The sequence below is a fragment of the Pleurodeles waltl genome, chromosome 3_1 (assembly GCF_031143425.1).
Source record: "Pleurodeles waltl isolate 20211129_DDA chromosome 3_1, aPleWal1.hap1.20221129, whole genome shotgun sequence".
In the NCBI taxonomy this organism is placed as follows: Eukaryota; Metazoa; Chordata; class Amphibia; order Caudata; family Salamandridae; genus Pleurodeles; species Pleurodeles waltl.
Window position 1 is genome coordinate 404,216,595 of NC_090440.1, and position 20,569 is coordinate 404,237,163.

Here is a 20,569-nt window from a genome sequence, read left to right on the forward strand (position 1 = left end):
ATTTTTTAGGTCAAAACCTAATGAGTGTGACTCCATAACATGATGTCCAATGTGCCCCATAAAGAGTTGGCTTGGTTCTGCTTATGACATATTTCTAACCCAAATGACTACTGTTGCCTTTAATGAAACAAAACAACAGGTCATACAACTCTAGAATGAGGAGTGTTTTATATTATGCAAGGAATTGTGCATTTCTACTGAGCAGCACATGCTATTCTAGCTTTCAAAGGTAAGCTGGATATACCATAAAGGTGTTAAGTATCTGTCTAAACCACAAAACCAATATTATTGAGAACTAGAGGCTTGCTGCATCTCATACATTAAGTGTCATGTTTATATAACTTCTCGGCTGCGAGCGGTGTTACAATATTTTCCCTCTTGCATCATACAAGCCTGGTCTAAATTTTTATTTCTTGCTTCCCTGTCTTGTTTTTCTGACAACTAATGTTCCTTTTCTGACTACCCATCCTAGTCAGAGGTCACCTGCCGTCATAATTTAATGGAGGTGGTTGAGTGCACTTATTGAAAGAGGAGATGGACAAGCTGTTGAGAGAGCCATGATTCTCCATCTTGTTTTGTGCCACCCAAATGCCACTGTGCCCTAACACTGGTAAGCACCAGGGGAGGGTTGAAGCAAAAAGACCATGCCTTTCTCTGGAACGCTCCTGCAACTTCAGCAAGGCTTGGTGTTTCAGCAACAGGGATTTGGACATGTTCACATGTAGCACAACAGAAATAATGTTTACCAGTTCAGGAGCTTTCCTTGCTGTGCTCTGATTAGGTGCTATCTCCGTCTCCTTCCGCGAAAGGTTCGAAGGTTGGAGAGGCCGTGCTGAGGCACCACCGGACTGTCTCCTGCAGAAGTAAGAGCAGAGCGGGCTTAAAGCGTGACAGACAAGCATGCAGTTTGATCATTCTTGTAGAGTCTATCTGCTCTTATTAATATAAACCACCTTGATTAGTGCAGGAAGGGGTTCAAGATATTTATGCATGGATGTTATCGGAGAAGCTCCAGGTGATGAATCAAAATGTGAGTGCATCACATAAACAAAATGTGTTATCTTTTTAGGTCCATGAAGCAGCACACCATTTGAAACTTCTCAGCAAACAGCTGGGTGACTATGCTTAAGAATTGTAGACACTAAAGGGCTGAGAAAGAAATTGTCCCAGAAGTGAGTGGTCTTTACGCTGCTGGAAGCATGCCATTTGTAAGTGTGCCATAGAGACAGACAGCTGAGCTGGCTCACCACCCTCATGTTTAAGAAAAAAATAAACACACATACAAGTATATGTATAATATATACATATATATATACATACACCTCACTGCAGGAATTGCCTATGATCCATTTATTTACAAACGATTTATAGCCATCAGGAAGATGACACATTTTGGCTGATCTCACAACCTTAGTCACAATAGTTGTCATTGTCGACATGACACCTATAAAACAGCTTTCTTCATATCACGTGAAATTAGTGGTTGAGGAACACATACATAAGCTTTTGGTTTTCCTTCTTTCCGTCATCAACCATTGGTTATTTCAAGTGTCATTGACGTTTTGGTTCTATCAGACACAATATGAGTCAAGGGTAAGCCCACTTCAGCCACTGGTCCTCGTCACTGTGAGACAGCACTCTTCATTTAAGTGCCAGGAGTGGTTGTCATAACTCTTATTTCATGTTTCATTTATTTTTGTGATAGATCATTTTTATTTTATTTTGTTGTTTGTAAACTCTGACACACCATCTTTAAAAGGTGGCATTTTGTTATCTATTACTTTTAAATATTCAAAGCCCACTGCATACGTTTGCAAAAAATAAAAAACATATTAAACAATAAATAGATGAATAAAATTATTGTTGTCTGCCAAGCCCAGGCATACTGGTTTTGCCAGTGCTCGTTAAACATGTTTTAAAAGGGGGTGTTCAGTCCTGGAATACCACCCAGACTTAATTTAGCTTCCAGCTAAAAAATTTACGAACACGTGTGCCATGGGCTGCTTTTTAGTTTGCCAATTACTAATGTCTCAATTGGCACATCTTAATTTTTTGCAGCAAGTGTTGTTATATGTCAGTGATTTCTTAAGTAGGCAGTCTTCTTTAGTCCCATGTTTACGCGCAAGCAGCAGCTGTGTATCAGTGGATATATGACACAGGCATGCAGTCTTAGGCTACGAACCGAGTTCTAAGCCCAGTATACAGGAGGCTGCAGAAATAAATTCAAGAACCCACTATCATTGATGCCAAGTTCTCAAGAAAGACAACATCCGTCTGGTGCTTCAAATCATTAGAGCCACGTTGCACAGCCTCCCCTTGCAGTGGTCGGGAGCACAGGCCAGAACCTGAAGACCGCTGAGCACACGCTGAGTGTCGAGGGAGGGAGCAACGCCCGTATCAAAAGCACGCAAGTATTGCACAAATACTGATTAATTACACGTCGGTCCAGTGTTTTCCAATGGATGAGAACAGTTCAAGGCTGAAGTGCAGGCAAACCATAGTGACATGGTGGCTTCTGAAGATCGCCTTTCTACGGAAGCCTGAGTGACCCGTGCTTGCGCCCTACTGGAGCCTAGGCACTGGTGTAACTCTCAGGCCATGATCGTCCAGTGTACCCCAACGCAGAAACGGCTCCCGTTGGCCAACTGCGGCTTCTCTTAAGAGAAGGGCCATCAGCTGGGCTGGGCTGCAGATCTATTAATAATGCAGCTTCGTGCCGCACCCTGAAACTTATACTGCTGATGCTAATGAAAAAAAGACGAATGAGTCGAAAATGCCTTCAACAACCCGACTTCGTAGTTAGGTGAGAGGAGGAGCAGAGAGAAAGACCGAAAATAAATAAATAAAATATTAGGAACAAAGAGAGAACAAAGCAACCAAGGGACATATGTACGAACACGTTTTCCCATCGACTCAAAATGGGTAAAACCCTTTGCTACATCTGGCCGCAAGACACAGCCAAAAACGCAGATAGAAAACAAGCGTTGGAAATGGCAAGAGGTCTGGCTTTAATGTGCTACACAGTGCTCTCACAAAAAACACAATTTAACTTGCTTTCGAAAGGGCACACCTATCGTCATGCACTTATACAGACAAACTGCTCATCCTGAAATTCTCATGGTGCAAACTGCGCAGAGAGAGGCCCAGCACTCATACAGGCAGGTCGCTCACCCTGCACTCAGACTGGCAACACCCTTCACTTTGCACTCAAGCAGGCATACAACTTTAGATGGGTTCACCACTCATGCAGCCATACATACACACTGCCCATCATGCAGTCACACACATCACCCTGCAGTCACATGAGTGCACCTCGCACACTGTGCAGTGACACCAACCTGCACTCACAAGTGCAGACTGCGCACCCTGTGCTCGCACAGGCCCGGTTTCCCTTGCACTCAGTCAGGCAGATAGCTCAGCTTGCAACTAGGAGGGCAGACTACTTCCCTTGTACCCTCATCCAGCACTCTAACATATGCACCACTTCAAGCAGACGTGCACACCTGTCACACAATGACAAACACACCTGAAAGAGTCACGAGTGAACACCACGGTGTGCAGGAAGCCTTCCCTACCAATACTTGTACAAGCGGTACACTCATGAATGACAGCCACCCCTACCCCGGCAGGGAGAAAGATGAAAAGCACAGTGGGGACACTTAGACTCTCAACCGCTTAGCAAGGATGGGGCCCAGTAGATCTCTAACCACCATAATCCAGTCACCAAGCGAGACATGCCAACAAAAAAGAGAGCGTTCCACAGAGCCTCATAACATCAAGTTTGGAGGCTAGTTTAACTCGGTGGCCAGTGAAATCAGGTTTAAGGTCTGTAAGTAAATAAGGACATTTGCACAGCGCACTATTAGACACAGTTTGTCTCTAAAGGCAGCTCTTAAGCTCCTATTTACTTTTTTTGTATTTTATACCTAAATGAAAAATATTCTGATGTACATCTCGATCCAAGATGTCTTACAGTCGGATACATTCTGCACCAACAACCAAAGTCCATCCACATTACTCTACCTACACAACCTGGCCGTTCAAGGGTCTTTGAGATGGGATTATAGCGTTCCTTATTCCCTGCCAGGCAGGGAAAAAGTAGAGATCACACACACAAACACACACACACACACACATTTACAAGTGCATGTATACAAATACACAAACCTCTACAACACTTAAGCATCTGCAGAACTTCCATCCTTCGCCTCCCTGCCCACTTTCTTTCTCCGCAGCGAGCAGGCTTCCCTTGTGCTGTCTGGCAGAAACAGGGACTTAAAACTATTTCAGACTTTAGCAGCGCTTGTGGAAAAGGAAAGCATACCTTTTGTTTCTCCTTTGCGGACTGACCTGCCCTTTCGCCCAAAATCCGGGACATTTATTTAACAGTATCAAAAGTGGAGAACACCGGGACAAGTCCACTAAAAACCTGGACTGTCCAGGGAAATCCGGGACGTGTGGTCACCATACCATGCAGGTCTGCAGCTTCCAGCAGACATACCAATGACGGGCATTGTTTTAGCATATTAAGTACTTCTTGCATCCAAAAGGAATTATATTTACCTCTGCACCCTGGCCTATCAATAGTGTTCTCATCCTACGTCCAGGTTCCGTTCTACAGTCCTTGAGCCCACTGGACACTCGCCAAATCCCACCCTGTACACAGAAACCCTCCACTGCATTCACAGACCAGAAAACACTAATAGAACTCTCTGTAATGCCACCCAAAAGTCAACCATTAGCACAAATACCACTACGTCTGCTGTCAAGAACCAACCAAAGCCCAAGATCCCTTATCAACCACTAAAACCCAAATCACCATCTACTGCCCTCTTTGCAGTTCACTCAACCCATGATCACTTGTGCATCATCCACCAATTCCATACAACATCCACTACCGTTGCCCCATACTGAAAAACAACACTGAGGACACCTTATCAGATTTTGTCAGGAGACAAAAGTATTATGCCAAACAAAATCCCACAAAAGAAAAGAACATTGCTTCCTTGTGGAATAAATAAATTATGCAAACAATAAATATACCATGTCAGGAATTCATATGAAGTATCACAATAATATAAAGATAAAGCATAAGAAAAATAATCAATGACAATAGACAGAGAACATACTTGAATATTTAACATTTAATTCACAATGATAATGCTCAGTGCCCAAGTGATCACGCAGAGCGGAAGAATCTAAGAGAACATAATGGGGTTTATAACACTGAAAGGCAATAAACCATATAATTATTACCAGGGCCACTGGAACAATGGGCCAAATTATGAGGCAGGGTTGATAAAGTATATGGAAAGAAAAGGTAAATTTTGCAACATGATGAAGCCCTTTTTGGGATAGTACTACTTCATTATTTTGCCAGTTCTACACTTGATAACACTGTCTGAGCATTGGTTCCACCTCATTAGTACCAGGTAATCACCCAAATATACCAATAAAAAACATAATGGTCAAGGATTGCAAATAGGCCTTCCACTACACGGCAACACATGTTTGAGTTGGAAACAAATGTTTTTGTTAAAATCTACAGATTACGCAGCGTATGATGAATTATGTACATATGTGGCAAAACTATAACTATGCAACAAACACCGTAGCCGCACAATCATATAATTCCAATGGCCCTGATTATTATGTTGTAGTTTGTACAGATTAAATTGTACATATTGTTAGACCTGGCAGCTCTTTCCGTGGTTTGCCCTGTCTTTTGACCTACTGTTTTTGATCCTGTGCTGATTTTCGTTTTGTGGGTTTTAGGACTCTAGGCACTGTACCACTATCTAAAAGTGCTAGAGTGCAAGTACTTCCTGTCTAAATTGTATCTAAATTGTATTGGTGATTGGTTTTGTCCATGATTGGCATATCTGATTTAGTGGTAAGTCCCTAGTATAGTGTACCAGCTGTGCCCAGGTCCTGTAAATCAAAGGCTACAAGTGAGCCTGCAGCACTGACTGTGCCACCCGCACGAGTAGCCTTGCAAACATGTCTCAGGCCAGCCATTGTAGTGTCTGTGTGTGCACACTTGCCAGGACCAAACCTTCCCTTTTATTACCCGTAAGTCACCCCTATGGTAGGCCCAGGGCTTAAGTAGGGTACAGTGTATTTAAAAGGTAGGACATGTACCGGTGTTTTTTACATGTCGTGATGGTGAAATAATGCTAATTTCATTTCTCACTAATGCAAGATCTACCACTCCCATAGAGTAACATAGGGATTGCCTTGCAATAACTTTTAAGTGTAATTTCGTATCACTTCCCCTGAAACCATAAGGACCCTCCCCTGCCTAGTAGTAAGAACCAAAGGCCTCACCCCCTGGTAGCATTAAGGAACCGACGCTGCAGCAGCTCTAGTGACACCTCACCTACCTGACACAGCCCAATATCTTTGTTTCCTCATTGTTTTCCAAGGTACTGTAACTGGAGTCTATACAACTCCGGCCTGCGCTCCCTCGCAGTTAGCGCCGGACTGTTGGAAGCTATTACGTTAAGGCATTTTGATAGCCCCAATTGGAGCAATTGCGTTTCTAAGTGCTATACTACATTTAATCTTTGAAAATTCATATCTTTACTTGTGTATGTTGGATTTTTGCCATTTTGATCTTGTTTTACGCAGATAAATAAAGGCATTTTTTAAAACTGGTGTGGATTCCTTTTATAACGTTTTCACTGTGTTACTGTGTGAGTGTGTGTACAAATACTTTACACATTGTCTCCGAGACAAGCCAGACTGCTCGTACCAAGCTACCAAGGGGATGGGCAGCTATGTGACTCCCTTACCCTGACTAGAGTGAGGGTCCCTACTTGGACAGGGTGCAAACCACTGTCAACTAGAGACCCCATTTCTAACAAATACCAAAAGGGTTATAAAGTTAATTCAAGCAAGATCCAATTACCCAAGACATTGATGACGTTTCGACCCAGAGTAGTTTGAAGGGTCATCATCGGAGCAGGAGATTAAAGATCATAATCATAAGCTGTATATATATTTGGAGGTGAGGTTTGGTCAGAGAGTAGGTACAATCAGTATGGAGGATTATTAAGTGTATAGTCATGAGAAAATGAGGCCTATTAATTAGTGCACCCAGAGGTCCCTTGCCAAGAAGGAATGGAAGTGGGAATTACTTACAGGAATAATAATAAACTCAAAGATGCTGTTCAGCTGCAGTGTCAGAAGAATGACTATAAAAAAAAACATCTTTGAGTATAAGGAAAAAAATAAAAAAATAAAGAAAAGATATGCATGTGCTTGCAGACTTGAACACTGAGCACAGTCATGATGAATTACCTGTTGTAAATAAAGCCGCTCTAATGCTATTGTCACTAATTATCTTTCTTCATCTTTCTATTTGAATTAATGTTGATAATTTATATAAATACTAGTCATGGTACATTTATTGTTTGCTTAATTTAATTATTCCACAAGGAACCATTGTTTATTACTTCCTTGATTGTCCCATGTTCCAGGTGGTTAACAGGCAGCCACTGTTCTTCATTAATCCCCAAAATTTCAGAAGAAAAAAATGTATTCCATTTTAATGACATTTTAGAGACATTTTGCGTAATAGTCAATGCTTGATCCTGTGGTTTCATAGGTCGTACGCTCTAAAAGGATTGTGGGGGTTTAAACCAGTGTACAATGCTGCGAGGGTGCCTCATGTGCTGGGCAGCTAGGTTATATGCAAGTAGCATATATTGCAAGTGTGCTTCTTGCAGAGATGCTGCTCCAAGAAAAGGGGTTGGTGAGGGGAGATTTCTGCTACAACTTCTCGCAACCAACCCTGTCTTCCAATGGGCAAAGAGCAGCTTCAGCACAAGGGGCCAGAAACTAATAGTCATGTGACACACACCTCAACATGGGCAGAGCAGTACCCATCAAGTAAGAAGCAAGCAGCCCAAGATAATGAAGTGGGTGCATGTGCCACATCCCCTGTATTGGGTTCCCCACTACCGCCCCTTGTTTTCAGGTGATAGTGTAGGGGGTCTTTGGCAGGCCCAGGTGTACGGTTGTGGTAAGTGGGTGGCTCTGAGGGATTGGGGCACAGCTCATTCCTCAGCATGCTTCTGACTCATATCAGGCAGCGGCCCCATATATGAACAAAGAAGGTGGGCCTTTGAATCCAGAAGCAGCTCAGGAGTGTAATGTTATGTGTATTTGGGCTGGAACCGCTTATGGGCCTTCACTAGCTCACCGTTCTGGTTCCCGAGCAGGCCAGCGCTTCCTTTGGCCAGAATGTTGTGCCTTCAGTGACACTGCCACTTCCATACTAGGTCTGCCATTGGGATACTTGCATCATTTCAGCATACCAGCACCGCCTCTCCCTTGAAGTGTGGGCATCCAGGGCCACTGCAATGATGGCTCCAGTGGAAGGTGCCACACTGCGGGCTAAGATTTTTGAGCAGTGGAGATAAAAGGGTGAGTGCAACACAGATTAACGAAATAATGATTATCTGTGTTCTAACACTGCACTGTCCAGAAAGACACACTAAGTGCAGGCCACCGCATCATTATGTGTGAATGTGGCACCCATGTTAGGTGAGGATAAACCCCTCTGCAGCCAAAAGGACTGCAATACAAGCCTTTGCATCAGAAGGTGTGATATTCATGGTTGGAACAAGAACTCATTTTTGGATGGAAATGCACATCATTTGATCAAAAATGCTATTTTCAGGGTAACATGTGACCGGAGCCAACGTCCCTTTCTTTTTGGTACTTCTTGAAGCTATTTTTTCTTTAAAACACATGAGGTAAGGAGACAGCTATGCTGTCAAGTGAGACCTAAAACAAGCATCGGCAGACCACTAAGTCTGGTATTAGTTGCTAGCTTTTTGGCTTTGTCAATCCTTGTTTTGTTATGTTTTTTTTCCAACATTTTTATTGCTAGATAAGCTGCCAGACACTGTCAATCTGAAATAAAAACACTGTCTAAAAGCGAAATATTATTTGGTGTCCAAAAGTACCCATTGCCATAGTCGGCCTGGCTCCGAAAGGAACTACTTTGTGTGGCTCTGCTCCTTTTGATAGGGCAGAATACTGTCACTCACAATGAAGTTAGCCATTGGCTTAAGTGGACTGACCAAATGCTGTAGCGGGCAAAAAAGACACGTGAATGACACAATAACAGACTAATGGAGTGCTGGCTAAAAACCACTGTTGTAAGTATATTACAAAAATAATTTTGGTAAAATCAAAAAGCACTTGGCTAACATCAGAAGACCTTAAAAGAAGAAAGAAGGAAAGAGAAAATTTGTCTTATAATACTGCATGGTGAAACAAAAATATTCTGCCTCTAAGAGCTATAAAACATGCTCGTTGGATAAGCTACTGTACCATGGAAAGCTTTTTTCTCTAATTCTTCTAACGTTGCACCTTTCAGAAGCACTTAACTCACTTCAGGAATCACGAAAAAGCATCAAGAGGCGCATCAGTTTTCAGCGTAGGCGACTCTCCTGCAGATGTATCACTCAGTGACAACTAAATGTCAAATCTCTAACTTGAGACTTAAATGAAATGGCAAAATGTGACCCGCGAAGACACTGCACAACACATCAACGCTGTTTAAAACTCCCTCTCCACCTGCTTCCACACCTAGGTCCTTCTCCACAGAAAGGGGCTCATTAATGAACCCCCGCTCTACACTCCGGGGAGGAGTGACCCTGGAAGACCCTATCAAGGTGAGTTGCAAAAACATTCCATCTGCAGACCAGGCGTATGTTTTAAGTAGCACATGACAGAGTCTCCACTCAATGGAAACCATTGCTTCTGGGAGACTGTGCACTGCTCTTCCCTCAGTCGTAAGAATTGCACAAACAAATAGAACAATGCTTTAAAACTGTAGCGCAAACGATGCTCCGGTAGCCTACATATGTTCATAGCTTTGCTGCCCTGGTGGTAAGATAAATCATAACAGGAAAGTAAAATCAGTCTGTCCAACCCTGTTGGTTTCATGATTTACTTCGGGCAAGGTATTATGGTTCCAAAATCAATTTGGTAGAAGAAAGCGAGCGCACACCAGCATCGATTCACTACCCCCTTCTTCTGCCTCCCTTGAGAGACCTTGTGGTTGAAGTGTGCTTTATTCCATCTTATTCTCGACTGCAGAGCTACAGCATGGTGGATAGTGAGTGAAAAGGACTTAACTGATCCTAAAAAGCACCTCCCCAATTAAAAATATACACAGTCGCTTCCAAGCGGGACAAAGTCAGCCCCCATCCTGTGGCCATACCTGAGAAGAACCCGTGCGATGTGCTGCTTCTCCTCAATCGAGTATCCCGTCCAGTCTTTCTGCACCTGATGGAAGAGATCCTCCTTCAGAGTATAGCTGTTGTCCTTGGGGTTCAATCTTCCAACCTGAAAGGAGTCAAAAGATTAACTGGAAAAATGAGACAGATATAGAAGTACCGAGAGAACGCAAGGGTGATTGTGAGTGTGGCTGCACGTGTCTGCTCGTGGCCCACGTCTTGTAACTGTACTCCAAGAAGGAGGGAGTGAGAAGTGATACAGGGCTGCTCACCTTCCCAAACATCTATCCATTCCAAAACACAGAACACATTTATATTGTTAATAACAACTCATAAGTTAAATGTAATTATAGTGTTGTGTACACATAACACTTGGCTTGGCATTTGTAATTTATTTTAACTGGGCCTACTGTGATGCACTCTACGTAGCCTCACCTGACAAACCCTCTCAAGATAAAGGGGCCGACCACTGCAGAGAAAGGAGAATAGTTCTCTTTACTTAGCACTGCATCACTAACAATTACCAACAACATGCATTCCAGAATGCTGCTTAGTTGGATGAGATCTGCTTTGGTGTTTGACATTTCGTGTGACAGTATTCTCTTATGGCCCTTCTAAGCCTTAGCTGGCCTGCCAACATCTACTCAAAGAGTGAAGGACACTTTGATTATACCCACTTTCTGTTGCAGCTTGTGTACTTTGATTAGTAAAGTTCGACACCCCAATGACCCCCATAATTCCCCACTCTGGGTAATATATCCTGATGTTGTGTGTAAAGTTTTTTTCTCAGACAAGTTCAACTGTTCCTGGTCTGTCTTGTGTTTCAAGGAGTTGACAGAGGGATAAGCAATGCTCAAAGCCTATCTTGTGTTTCTGGAAGTTTACCCAGGTAAGTCATCTGTCCCAATTTACTTTGTGCTGCTATGTAATCGTTTCACAGTTTACACAACATTTCTAGGCGTTTTCTTAGTAGCTTATGCATATATTGTTTACCGTGTGTGTAGCAAAGGTTAGCTAGCTAAGGGCCTGATTTAGAGTCTGGCAGACACGCTACTCCACCACAAACGTGACGGATATCCTATCCGCAGTATTACGATCTCTGTAGGCTATTACGGGATCATACGGGATTGCCATCACGTTTGTGACGGAGAAACCCCCTCCGCCAAACTCTAAATCAGGCCCTAAGTCATGGTTCAACAGCTACCCTTGTGTTTCTTCGACTTTCTCTCTAGTTTCCCTTGTGTCTACCCAGAGGCTTTGAGAGGATGCCTTGCACGCCCAAACCCCAGGCCCTGAACGGGTTTTGATAATGTACCCAAAGCTTCTTAGGAGTGTGGTTCCTTACCAGCTCCAGCACAGATGATACGTCTGCTCTGTCCTTCAGGCTGATAGTGGTCTTCTCCAGTCGCAGGAGGAGGTCTGCTTTGCGGTGAGGTTTCAGTGCCAGATGGTGCACTAGCCATTCCCGTAGAGGCCTCTGCTCACTGACAGTGTAGTTGCATTTCTTGGCAGCTGGCGTCAAGAACACAGGCGGTGGCTTCTCAGGAAGCGAGCATTCCATTGAAGAGTCCGACTTGTTCGGCATTTTAACACATTTATCTAAAAGTACATATTCAAGCAGTTTTACTATGTTCACAAACATTAGTACAAAATGTAAAATGTCAGAATAGAATTGATCACATGATCTAAAGTTACAAAACAATGTCTACACTTTTCCAAATCTGCACACAAAGCGTTTTTTTGAGTCTCAGGCAGGTTGGATGCAGGTAAAGACACGATCACAGAATGGGAGGACGGAGACAACTCCTAAGAATTGCTAGGTGCGGTTTTGAAATAAACTTGGCAATCTGACTCACAATGAGATGCAACGTAAATTATTGTAAAAAAAAAACATCCAAGTTCATATTAATGGAAATAGCAAACAAAAGCACACATGAGGTCTCGCTCGCGCCCTTGGACAGCTTTTAACTTACATATCTCCCAATGATTCAGTTCACTTTGTGTGCCACCCAAGAAAACACACTCGCTCACCCATGAACATCTGTAACAAAACACCCAGACTATCAAGAGCAGGACCAAAAGACCCTACATCCACCTTGATACACAAAGAATCTGTCAAAGATTCTCTTCGGTGGTCATTTGTGAGTGACTTGCAAAAACAAGGCTTGCAAGGTACATTTACAGTGGGGCATGGGAAGACACATCATGATGGCTAAGAGTTCTCTGCTCGTCATTAGAGCCAAGGTAATGGTTCCAGATATTTTAGAAAGCATACTCTCAAACCAATTCCCTAAGTCTTGAAGTCTGCAACAAGGGTGGCTTAGGGTAACCAAATGAGGCAACAGCCCCTGCATTAACAACAAGCAACGGCAAAGTCAATAGGTCTCATCTATACAAAGAGCTACTGGTGTTTTCAATGTGTTCTAGCCATGTTGTACACCAACATGGCTGCTGATCAGCATGGCTAAACATTAGTGGCATACAGGAGAATGGCGTGGAGTGTTGTAGAGTGGAATGGTGAAGAGTGCAGTAGACTTCTGTAGAGTGGAGTGTTGTGTATTAGAGTTGCACAGTGTGGAGTTGAATAGAGTGGCATACACTGATGTGGCATAGAGTAGAGCGGACTAGTATAGAGTGCATTGGCGTAGAGTGCTGCAGAGTATCGTGGCGCAGAGTGCAGTGGCATTGAATTCAGCGTCGTAGAATGCAGTGGTGAATATTAGAGTGTTGCATATCAATCAAAATCAATCAATCATGGATTTGTAAAGCACGGCTAAACACTCATAGGGTCTTAAGGCAATGGATGTCGCCATGTTGCTCAGTTGAAGAGCCAGGTTTTGGGGTCCTTCATGAACTGATTCAGTGATGTGGTCTGCCTGAGCTTGAAGGGTAGTGTGTTCCATGTCCGGGCTGCTAGGTAGGGAAAGGGTCTTCCTCCTGCTGTACTTTTCCAGATCTTGGGGAAGGCTGCAAGGGCGAGCTGGGAGGAAGGGACACACCTGCTGGGTACGTTGAAGGTGAGGCGGTGGTTGAGGTATGCCAGTCCTATGTTGTGCAGAGCTTTGAAGGTGTGGATCAGGAGTTTGTAAGTGATGCGCTTGTTGACTGGGACTCAGGGTAGGTCTCTAAGGTGGAAGGAGATTCAGCTGTATCGGGGGATGTCCAGGATGAGTCTGGCTGCTGCTTTCCTGACTCTTTGTAGTCTTGATTGAAGTTTCTTGGTGATGGCGGCATAGATTGCATTGCCATTGTACAGTTTGCTGGTGATGAGTGCGTGGGTGACTCTCTTCCTCGTCTTGGGGGGGATCCATTTGAAGAGCTTCCACTGGAGACGGAGGGTGTGGAAACTTGATGAAGAGACAGCGTTAACTTGGCAGGTCATCGATGGAGTGCATTGTAGAGTGCAGTGATACAGAGAGCAGTGACACAGGCTGGAGACGCATAGTGGAGCAGCACAGAGTGGAGCAGAGTAGAGTGGTACAGAGTAGAGTGGTGCAAAATACAGTAGAGTTGCATAGAGTGCAGCGTCGTAGAGTGCAGTGGCATAGAGTAGAGTGGCATAGATTAGAGTGGCGTAGAGTGGAGTGGTGCAGAGTGGAGTGGCGTAGAATTGAGTGATGCAGAGGGAAGTGGCACAGAATACAGTAGAGTGGCATGGAGTGCAGTGGCATAAAGTGATGAGTAGTTGAGTGGCATAGAGTGGTGCAGGGTAGAGTATAGTGCCTTAGAGTGCAGTGGTATAGAGTGCAGTAGCGTAGAGTGGAGTAATGTAGAGTGGAGTAGTGCAGAGTAGAGTGGCATAGAGTACAGTGGAGGAGAGTGCATTGTTTCTAAGAAGAGTGCCAAATTGCAGTGGTGTAGAGTGGAGCAGAGTGGCGTAGAGAGCAGTGGCATAAAGTATAGTGATGCAGAGATGAGTGTAGTGGCATAGTGAAGTGACAAAGTGCAGTTGGGTAGAGTGCATTGGCATATAGTGTAGTGGTTAAGAGCAGAGTGGCGTGCAGTGGCACAGAGATGATTGGCGCTGAGTAGAGTAGAGTGACAGAGTAGATTGTTTCAGTGTAGAGTGAAGTGGTGTAGTGTGAAGTGGTGCAAGGTAGAGTGCAGTTAAGCAGAGTGGCACAGAGTGTAACGGCGTAGAGTAAAGTGATGTGAAGTGCAGTTGCATAGAGTAAAGTGGTGCAAAATAGATTAGAGTGGCATTTAGTGGAGTGGTGTACAGTGCAGGAGCACAGAGTTGAGTATTAGAGTAATGTGACTGGCATAGAGTGCAGTGTTGCAGAGTTGCGTACAGTACAGTGGCACAGAGTGGAATTGGGCAGAGTAGAATGGTGTGGCTTTGACTGGAGTGGTGTAGAGTACAGCGGTGAAGAGTGTAGTGGTGTAGCGTAGCGAAGAGTGCACTGGCAGAGTACAGTGGCACAGGGTAGAGTAGAGAGGCATAGCGTGAAGTGGCGTAGATTGCAATGGCGCAGAGTGGAGTGGTGCAGAGTGGAGTAACATGGAGTGGTGTAAAGTGGAGTGGTGCAGAGTAGAGTGCAGTGGTGTGGAATTGAAATGACCATTACATTTGCACAAACATACAGTTTTTCTAATAAAACTATATAGTGTACAAAAATGTGTGGAAATTGCATCACCTGGTATAATGAGTTATTTTGCTCATATTAAAGTATTTGTTTCCAACGCACTTCAGAAGTAACAAAAAATGTGCTTTGTTTGTATTCCTAATTCTGATATATACTGAAATACTTACACAGTTCATTTAAATGTTGTTGTGTGCTAGAAAATAACCCTTTCCTACACCCAGTATCCAGCAAGACTGTCACATAAATCTTCTCACTTTTAAGTCAGAGAAAGAAAGGTAAACAAGCACCCTCTGTCTTTGAATGCACAGTAAATGTGACGAAATAAGAACACGATTTGCAGACCTGTTTACAGAAAGGGAGCACTTGGAAGGATGCAGTAAATTAGGTTTGTGCAAGGGAAGGTACAAAGTCAAGCTGGACAGCCTAAAACAAATAAAGTCAGAAAATGGAAAGCAAGAAAATGTGAGCTACAAACCAGGAAGCCAATGGCAAGCAATGAGCAGAATGCATTCCCAGGTCAGCTTTCTGAATGACCCCAAGATGCCTTTAGCAAACCAGACAGCTGCACTGTCTGGTAGGCTGTGACCTAAAAATGAACGTTTCCATGACAACTGCAGACACCACACATTCTTATATTGAAAGAGAAATTCTATTCACCACAATGATTATTGTTTCACATTTATTCACCCACGCTTGACCAGGAGAGAGCACTCTTTCTTGAGTTGGGATAGTATGCCAATGTGGACACCTGGAACTCCTAAAATTGTACATCTCAAAATATTACCTCAACAGCATGACCACGAGTAGATGAATCGGATACAGTGTTGAACTTCTATTTCATGAGGCAATGTGTCCCCAAGAAAAGGCACCTTACAGCATATCAAAATATAGCCAATTAATTAAAAACAGACTCAATGATGGAGTTCTAGAGCAGGACTGGAAATTTTAAAGTGTTATTACAAAAATTCAAAGGGTGCAATGTAAAAATCATAAATGCAGATGCATAAACTTAAAGCCATAAAGGCTATTAGCAAGTAGAGCAATTAAGGATGATGTGTAGATTTAGAAAAAGATCATGTCCCAAGTGAGCAGCAAAGTCAAGGAGAAAATGGACAGTATTCCTAGTAGCATCAGAAAATCTTCAGAAAAGATCTGGCTCGCCCCCAAAACCTGTGGTTTGTCTGCAGTTTTCTTGCATAGGAAATCATCAATTTCTGCAAAATCATCATGGTGTGAGCAAAAGAATTATACTCTTAGAAAATCACAGTACAACTCTATGAAACATCATTTTGCCTTTGCATCTAAACACTATCCCACTATATTACTATTGATTCTGACCCCCCTATGCTAATGTCATCCGGAGATGGCAGGAAAACGAGTTAAAAAGAACAACAGCAAACTATTGTGAATGAATGCAGAACATGAAGCTAACGGAAGGGACTTGGAAATGTGCTACTGTGTGCATGTTGGAAAGCTTTCTTTAAGAAGAGCATGAACAATGTTAATGGAATGAAACAAACATTACTCTGCTTGACTTTGTGTGGCAGAAATGATGAACTGTGAACATACAGGAGGAGAGATCCATTTTGAACAAGATTTCATTGTGACCTAAATTGAGACCTAGTTAACATAAGCCAAGAAAATACACTTAACCAAGACATAGCAAATCTGTTTCAAGTGGAATGGCACCATGTCAGCCTGTACATGTAAATTTGAGAGTAAGTCTACGTTCTGCAAGTTGTTAATAATGCACAAAAATATAAAATGCACAAAAAACTCTAACACCAAAGAAATGTAGAAAACGTTTCTCCAATGAAGTCAGTTATGAACTGACTTCTTTAAACCAAACTTTGTCCTTTCAAGGAGCTCCATAGATGTTATGTTCCAAAATAAGTTGCGAGCTGCTAGCATAATGCCGAGAGTCAGTTTATAAGATGGTGCGCCTAAGTAATGCCTGTTATGTGCTAGCTGAGGGACTTTTGGGTATATGCGAGGGCATGAAAGGACCAGAGACCTTGATTTAGAGATTGCTGGATGTGGGACATCTGCCACAAAGAGGCAGATGATGTCTATCTAGCCCAATTTATAATGTATTGATGTCTGTGTACTCTCAGTAGAGTGATGGTGACATCTGCTGCTCTTTGTTGAACGCCCTGAATCTGACAAACTCTAAATCCATCCATGAACAACTGTTGAGGCTTTGTAATAACCTCTTTTTGTGGTTGTGTGATAGCCAGTTGGAGCTGCTTGATGTTTTGTTAGGGACCGGGTGAGGCACCTCTAAGGGCATTATGGCAGTCAGTTGTGGGCTATGAGATAGCCTAGAGGAAATTATGAGAGGTATGTTACTGGGTTAAAAGCATATTTTAAGGAGATTCTGCTCTATCTATTTAACTATTAATAAAACTGCCTGTCAGGGGCTGTCTGATAGAGTGATGGCAACAATGAAAGGGCTGCTGAGAACTTGAGAGGATCTTCTGAGATTGTCTGAGGCTATAAAAAGATTTGATGGGACAATGTGATTGGCAGTAAGACTATTAGAATCTGTATGAGAGTGTGATGGCTTTTTGAGAGATCTGCTTGGTGCTATGGGGGAGTGTGTTGGGCCTATGTAATGGTCTGCTGGAGCTATACAGTGGTTTGTTAGGACCCTATAAGAAGGTCTCATGGAGCTGTAGAGGGCTTTCATAAATTATATGTTGAGTCTGACAGGATAGTTTGTTGGTTATATGTAATGGGTCTGTTCAGGCCCTTTTTGAAGGTCCAGGTGGATCAATGTGATGGCCTGTTTGGATCAGCGATCACACTAATGACAGGTTCAAACTTCTACTAGCCCCCCCCCTCTTTTGCACTTAAGTAAACTCACTAGTTCTTACAAGCTGTTCTCTGGCTCGTCTGTGTCACCCTCTCCTAGCAACTCCTAGGTCTTCCTGGAGGACAGCTTGCTAAACCAGGCCAACTTGTTCTGTAGATTTATAAGCAACGGCCCCTCCCTTTCTTTCTGAGGTCCAATGCATTGCGATGCCTTCGATTCATACAACTGCTGTTTTGCCAAATTGTCCCAGTTCAGCTTTGTTTCTCATTTAAAGAGACCACTGCCTGGGGCACTTCACTAAATTTCACAGCAGCTCCCTGTTTGCATTCCAGAATACCTTGCCTAGCATAGGTGACTGTGCTACAAAAAAGGGGGGAACCCTATAACTCTACCTGACCTGGGTACTACAACATGCAAAAAACAAAAGTGGTCAGCAGGTAGGGACAAATTCAAATACTACTTGAAGAGACCAGTGCTAAATACTGTCCTTATGGGTAAATTACTTTACCTTATTTATTTAAATCATTTTTATACAAAGTCAGCAGTGGCTCGTCGGTGGACAATATACAACATAAATATATACATCAATATATACATCACATCACAAATATCTACTTACATATACACAAACATTTATAACAAGAACGAATCACATTGTTGGCAATATGCCAGAGGAGGGTTATGCCCAGCAACATTTCTTTTCATTGTGGTTACTGTCACAAGTTTGTACTTGTAATCCGCTAGATTGCGATGATTAAAGGTTTAGAAGCAACCAAATGACAAACACCTGTTTATTTTTTTAAAGGTATTATGTAGTGCATATTAAATTTCTTAGCTGAGTCATTTGACTTAAAGAACTCAATCTCGCAAAATTGTGTCAACGCGTTTCGGCCTCTTCAGTCAGGGCCTCATCAGGACTATCAGGGGGCAATGACGCCTCTTTCTTTTGTTGAAATTAGTAATGCTTGAGAGTCACCGCATCTATTATCATGTTGAAACTTTATTAATTCAAGAGAGCAACCAGGCTCGTTACCGGAACCTCTGTAGGGGCGGCTGCACGGTTTCAAAAAATAAATAGGTGTTTGTAATTTGGTTGCATCTAAACCTTTAATCATCGCAATCTAGCGGATTACAATCACAAACTTGTAACAGTAACCACAATGAAAAGAAATGTTGCTGGGCATAACCCTCCTCTGGCATATTGCCAACAATTTGATTCGTTCTTGTTATAAATGTTTGTGTATATGTAAGTAGATATTTGTGATGTAATGTATATATTGATATATATATTTATGTTGTATATTGTCCATCGACGAGCCACGGCTGACTTTGTATAAAAATGATTTAAATAAATAAGGGAAAGTAATTTACCCATAAAGACAGTATTTAGCCCTGGTCTCTTCAAGTAGTATTTGAATTTGTCCCTACCTGCTGACCACTTTTGTTTTTTAGCATAGGTGACTGCACATGTGAATAAGCACTGGGAATAAGACACATAGTTACAGGAGTAGGCTTGCATTCAGCTCTGTTATGGCAGTAACCACTGAACATATTCCTCCTCTTCCTTTTTGAGTGTCGTTGATCATCAGCACAGGGATGCAAAGCCGCACACAAGAGGATTGGAGACGTGACAAAGTAACACAGAAGGGGAGGCGAAAGCAACATCGGGTGAAGAGCTGGAGGGGATGTGAAAGCAACTATGGGGGGAGTCTGGAGCATTAACAACATGGGAGAAAGCAACAGGGAGGGCACAGGAAGGCGGAATGAGGAGAAGCTCATGGGTGCGTGCAAGAGGAAGGACTAAGGGGAGAAGCAGCTGGGCAACAGAGCAACACAGAGTGCAGGAGGAGAGTTGTACATGAGGGAGATGGCTCAAAAATACACACACTTTAATAGAGTGCTTCACAGACAAGAAAAAAGTATATCTTGAAAAGTGAGCATTGGAAGCAGCAATGCCAGCCAATCAAAGAGATTGTAGAGTGGCAATGCACCATGGTAGGGACAAACACGATTGCCAAGTTGGGAGACGAATAAGAAGCAGGCAAATGAGAACAACAATGAAAGTTTATCAATGTTAAGCAATGGGCAGGTTCCAAGTCACTCAATGTTTATGGTAAACCACAATATGTCTTGCAAAAGACAGCATGTGTGCTGTCTAGTTGGCTCGACCTAATGAAATACATGTTTAAAAAAAATTGGGTTGTTGGTGGGCTTGAGCGCACTATCAAACTTTGTTAGTTTAACAATACCAAGGGTTGTTTCTTGACTCTTTTGTCTTGGAGGGCTCCAGTTCCCACACCTCCAAAGACTCATTGTATCCCATTTATACAATGAAAAACAAACAGCTGGGTGTGTAAACTGAAGATCACAGGTCCAAATTTTCAAATATAACCTCAGCCTTTCTTCCTTCCTAAATTGACGGAACAAGTAACAACAGGTTGGGTAACGTTGGCACTTATCAAGGACAAAGTTATAACACCTCAAAGCTGTACTTACTAGCATAAGCCATGGTGCACCAAACTTAACTACCTCTGTATTTGGATTATTTGATGTAAGCTGATCATCGAGCCTTGCTTAAATGCACTGGCCTCCTTCTTTTGGTTTGTACATTTGGTTCCACTGTCTTTCCCGTTGACTCTGTGTTTTAATAACCACAGACAGTTCTGGCTACTTCGGTTGTTGTACCTTGCACCTTTTCATGGAGCACCTTATGATTTGCGTGCTTACGGTATTTTATTCCAGTACCAAAATTATTTCATTTGTAAATCACAAACTTATGTTTTAATGGCCTTAAACGGTCACTATTGCTTTTGCCAACCCCTCCTTGGATAGTTGAGAGCATTTCCCAGCTCTTTGTTTGATTTTGTAAGGCTCCATTCCTTGAAACTAAACTCCCTCACCTCTTCAAGGGA

General features: G+C 42.8%; 1 protein-coding gene across 1 annotated transcript in view; it reads right to left on the reverse strand.

Annotated features, from left to right (window-relative positions):
- ELL3 (elongation factor for RNA polymerase II 3) overlaps nucleotides 1-20,569 on the reverse strand; it is a 171,353-nt gene that overhangs the window by 41,477 nt on the left and 109,307 nt on the right. Inside the window, exons 5-7 of the mRNA XM_069222630.1 lie at nucleotides 11,602-11,855; nucleotides 10,241-10,365; nucleotides 747-855 (exon numbers count right to left, since the gene is read on the reverse strand). Of these exons, the coding sequence (XP_069078731.1) occupies nucleotides 747-855; nucleotides 10,241-10,365; nucleotides 11,602-11,855 (488 nt within the window). The remainder of the gene's footprint in view (nucleotides 1-746; nucleotides 856-10,240; nucleotides 10,366-11,601; nucleotides 11,856-20,569) is intronic.